The sequence below is a fragment of the Battus philenor genome, unplaced genomic scaffold (genome assembly GCF_028537555.1).
Source record: "Battus philenor isolate CCGP_79_NKW_IND1 unplaced genomic scaffold, ilBatPhil1.0.hap1 SCAF_8, whole genome shotgun sequence".
NCBI classification, from domain to species: Eukaryota; Metazoa; Arthropoda; class Insecta; order Lepidoptera; family Papilionidae; genus Battus; species Battus philenor.
Genome location: NW_027181748.1, coordinates 8,822,311 through 8,826,881, shown reverse-complemented (window position 1 = coordinate 8,826,881; position 4,571 = coordinate 8,822,311). Strand labels below are relative to the sequence as shown.

Sequence of the window (4,571 nt, the reverse complement as noted above, 5' to 3'; positions counted from 1 at the left end):
TAGTTTAATTACTATTAATTATTGATTCGGTTACTAAAGAATGTGTAAAAATATTAAGAGTAAATAAATAGTTGTACCCTGCAGTTTAGAAACAAGTTTTTTTTATTAATTTATTTAATCAATGACTAATTGTATTTAAGCCATAAAATTGATATTCTCGAGATAGTTTGTAACATAAAATTCTTGTTGCTGCATCCATAAATTTACAAAGCATTACGCATCCACAATGAGATGGAGACAAGAATGTAACTGCTGTTAGGAATTTTCATTATAAATTATAACACATTCAATAATAGCATAAAAGCTATTCATAGTAGGTGAATCTTAACTATCGTACAGTATTGTAAAATACCGTGTAGTAGTCGTTTACTGATCGTTGGATAAAGAAGACGGGATTTATTAACGGGGCGGCGTATCTGCAACACAACTGTTTTATTAGTATTACTTACTCTCTGTGGAAAGAAGTTTTTCTTTCAATATTAATAAACTTACATCCATGTTTGCCTTTGTCTGTGATAAAAGGCAAACATTTTTGATTACTTGATTTAATTTCGGCAGTACATCTTTGTATAAATCTTGTAGCAAAGCTCAAGTGCTCCCGGAGGAACAACAGTTCGAGCCGCTACATACAACTATTCTACTGAATTGGGTGTCGAGTTCTTAGAAGGTTTCGGCTGACGATCCATGGAGTGCCTAGGCACAAGAGCTCCCACGAGGGGAGCTTGGCTTTGGTTGTCACTCATCAATAATACCTGCATAGCGTTCCGACTTAATGACGCCTTAGAAGGTCTCAACATAGTTGGTTGCCTGGCTAATATCACTACTACCACTTCGGAAAGTATTAGCGCTGAGAAAAAGGAGAAACTCCAGCAACGCTTCTATCTAGTGACATCGGGGATTGGCGTTCCCTTTGATATAATATAAACAGTTTGGTCTCGTTTCCCACGAGACCGGTTATTCATTTTGTGTTAATATTTGATACACAAACATATAAACGGAAACAAACCGTTTCTTTTTATTGAAATGTTATAAGCTTATTGAAAAAATAATGCAAATAATTAATATCCATTCATATTTGATTTAATAAAGATTAAGCAATATAAATATAACTATAGATTGCAATGATTATTCTTAATTTTTTAAACTTTGTCGGTCAAACCAGTCTTGGCAAAAATGCAACTTGATATAAACTTGAAAAAAGAAAAAGAAAGAAACAGAGGCTGGTGTTTTATATTGAAAGCGTGTACGATTGTAGAGTATGTGTGGAAAGTTTGTTTGATTAATTATTCTAGTTACAAACATTTGAAAGAATACATTTATTTTTATTTTGGTGTTATTAAAATATTAATATAGTAGCGCGTTGGTCACCGGTTTACCAAATTTGCCGATAGCATTGGGTTAAAAACGTGTTTAAATGGCAATGAATATTTAAGGTCACAATTATATACAAAAAACAAACCCACGGAACAATTTGATTCATTCTTCGGTGGGTTTGTTAACCTTAAAAAAGATAAGAATTTATTGAATACTTTCTGGTTATGCTAATATTTATCATATATAAACAGGTTTTTGCCGGACATTATCTATGAAAATAAATGGGCTTTATATTAAATTGCATAATAGCCTTCGAAGAATTTTAGATAAAAAACAACACCGCTGTTTGTACTTCTTTTACCTATTTTGTATGATTTTCATGTGTCTTGATGCACAAGAGAAATAATTAAAAAAATAAATTGAAGGCACTTGAAATTAATAACCATTTGACTATACATAAAAAAATATTCTTTTTACATACAGACCAACGTAATAAAGTATACGTGGATTTTAAAACTATTTTCATGTTTTTTCTTATAACGAACAAATAATGAATATGAGATGTACATTTTAACTGAAAGGTTTTGGGAATCTAAAGAGCCATATCTTTAGGGATAAAAGGATGAAGAACCTTTTATCGCAAATTTAGAATTGATAACATATTGGGCAGAGGCTCAGGGCTGGGTCAATGCATGCGTGACCCGTTTTTTGTAAATATCGAGTACATATTCTTTCTTTTCCTTATCCAACTTCAATTACTGAAGATATTTTGTATTTTTACTTAATATTTTATTATGATCTGTTTCTTAATTAATGGAGAACACTACAATGATTAAAAACATTTTATGTATAGTATAGATATAGCTACGGGAAAGCCCGCGGCTGAACTTAAGCTTCCTCCATATATATCCAATAGGACCGTTTGGAAGTGGCCTGCATCTAGTGTCTTCTGGCGACCTTAATAAAAGGTCACCTGTTGACCTTGCCGGGGGACATCCCGCTTCCGGTAAGTGGTTTCCGTTTCAGAGCCTTAAGGCTCCAGCGGCCATTTGTATACATCACTGTTTTAATTAAGAAGCAGTCATTCGAAGCCATTTATATATAATACAAACTATTTAAAACAATAAATATATTTTAATTATTATAATATGAGGTTATGCATAAAAGAATTGACCACACACTTAAGGAATATATTCATAATAAATAAGTGGCGTATCTACAGATCTTAAAAACGTCTGTTATCTTTTAAACGTTAATTCTGGCCGCTTACGTACTTGTCCCATTTTGTTTTTGTTTTGTTACCTGTCATTTTGACCTTGACACGAAGAGTAAGCCGATTGAGTTTTTGTAACGGACGAATCATTAGTTGAAATAATTCATGGGTATTCACAAATAAAATTAATGTAGAATTGTAAATATAGTTAGGAATAAGAAAAACATGTACAATATAGAAATTTTAGATGAAGGACAAAAATTAAGATCATTATGTCTTTCATGAGAAACTAGCATATATTTGAAACGATAAGGCATTAATATCTTACGCAATGCTATTTGGAGTTGTTTAACTTCTTTAGTGGCTATTGGCTTTAAGTTATTTACTTGACATTGGTTCCGGACGTACTGTGTCAATATCATTGAACGCGTGTTTCTGTAAAGTCGTATTTTGTAACGATGGAATTCGGATGAGTGCTTAATATAAATGCAGTACTGTTATTGTTAGTGTGTTATTGTGAAAGTGGTGGATTTAGAAGAAGTCACAGTGATAGAAACTCAGATGTATATTTGGATTCTATGCAAATGATAAGAAAATACAATTATCCCGCTGAAAATCATGTGGTTGTAACAGACGATGGATATAGGCTAAATTTATTTCGCATACATAAACAAGGACCGCCCGTGCTGTTGGTGCACGGTATAGGAGACAGTTCGGATTCATGGTTGGTGCTAGGACCGAGGAGTTCACTTGCGTATCGCCTGGCCGATGCGGGATTCGATGTTTGGTTGTTTAACTCCAGGGGAAACAGATATAGTAAAAACCACACGAATATTATATCAGAAAAAGAATATTGGAATTTTAGTTTTGAAGAGATGGGTACAAAAGACTTACCAGCAACTATAGATTATATTTTGTCTACAACATTTGAATCTAAACTTTCTTATGTAGGCTTTTCTCAAGGTACGACAATATTTTTAGTGCTTTGCAGTATGCACCCTTCTTATAATGAAAAATTCAAACATGCCTTTTTACTGGCGCCAGTAGCAACAATAAACAGTATAAAAATTCCTTTGATACCTTTATATTCTAGAATTTATGAAAAATTAACATTACTAGCTAATGCAGGGGTAAATGAAGTATTTCCCTTTACGTCAACAATAAGTATGTACCATGCAGAGGTGTGTGATGTGAAGTCTCCATTAAAGTTGCTCTGTGAGTTAGAATATTATTTTAACTTCGGTTTAGGAGGGTTGGATAAACTGTCAGGAAGTAGACAGCCAGTTATCACTAGTCACCTCCCCGCGGGCGCATCTGCAAAAACATTTTTACATTTTTTGCAAGGCTACGTATTTCGAAGTTTTCGCAGATACGACTATGGACATGCAGAAAATGTTAAAGTTTATAATTCAAGTAGCCCACCTGTTTACGACTTATCTTTAGTAAATGCACCAGTAACCTTAATAATTAGCGAATCAGACTGGGTCAGTACTTTAGAAGATGCTAAATTACTTCAGGAAAAATTGACCAACATTAGAAGGACAATAGTGATAAATAAAAGGTTAGATTTTTCACATTTAGAATTTATATATGGAGCACGGGTTAACTCATTCGTCAATGATCCTATTACCAATATTTTACAAAATGTTACTTAGGATATTTTTATTTACACTATGTTTTGTAAAAAGTTGTTTCTAATTAATACATGAATAAGACGATTACTATACTGTAAATATATGTATAAACTAAACGTTTCAACATTCTTCGATATTTTCGGTGTCTTAACTTTTAACATAGAAATTGAATAAATTTTGTCGCATTATTAAGATCTATTAGACTCCAATGAAAAACTTAATATACAATATGTAAGTGAAAAAATTATGCAATTAAAGTGATTTCAAGTTTTTCTAGTCATTCATTGTTTTATTTTTGTATTCCATATTCATTATTTTATTTTTTCTTTTTTCTCAGCTGTAAAGTTTAAAATAAACCTGATAAAAATAAAAATGAGTTCCTTATATAATAATAAAAATGAGTTCCTTAT

At 32.0% G+C, this 4,571-nt stretch overlaps 1 protein-coding gene across 1 annotated transcript; it reads left to right on the top strand.

Annotated features, from left to right (window-relative positions):
- Positions 1 to 684: 684 nt before the first annotated feature.
- Positions 685 to 4,182, top strand: LOC137931835 (lipase 3-like). Its single transcript, XM_068775345.1, has 2 exons — positions 685 to 838; positions 3,035 to 4,182. Exons 1-2 carry the CDS (start codon positions 685 to 687, stop codon positions 4,180 to 4,182), a joined length of 1,302 nt encoding a protein of 433 aa, XP_068631446.1.
- The last annotated feature ends 389 nt before the right edge of the window (positions 4,183 to 4,571 follow it).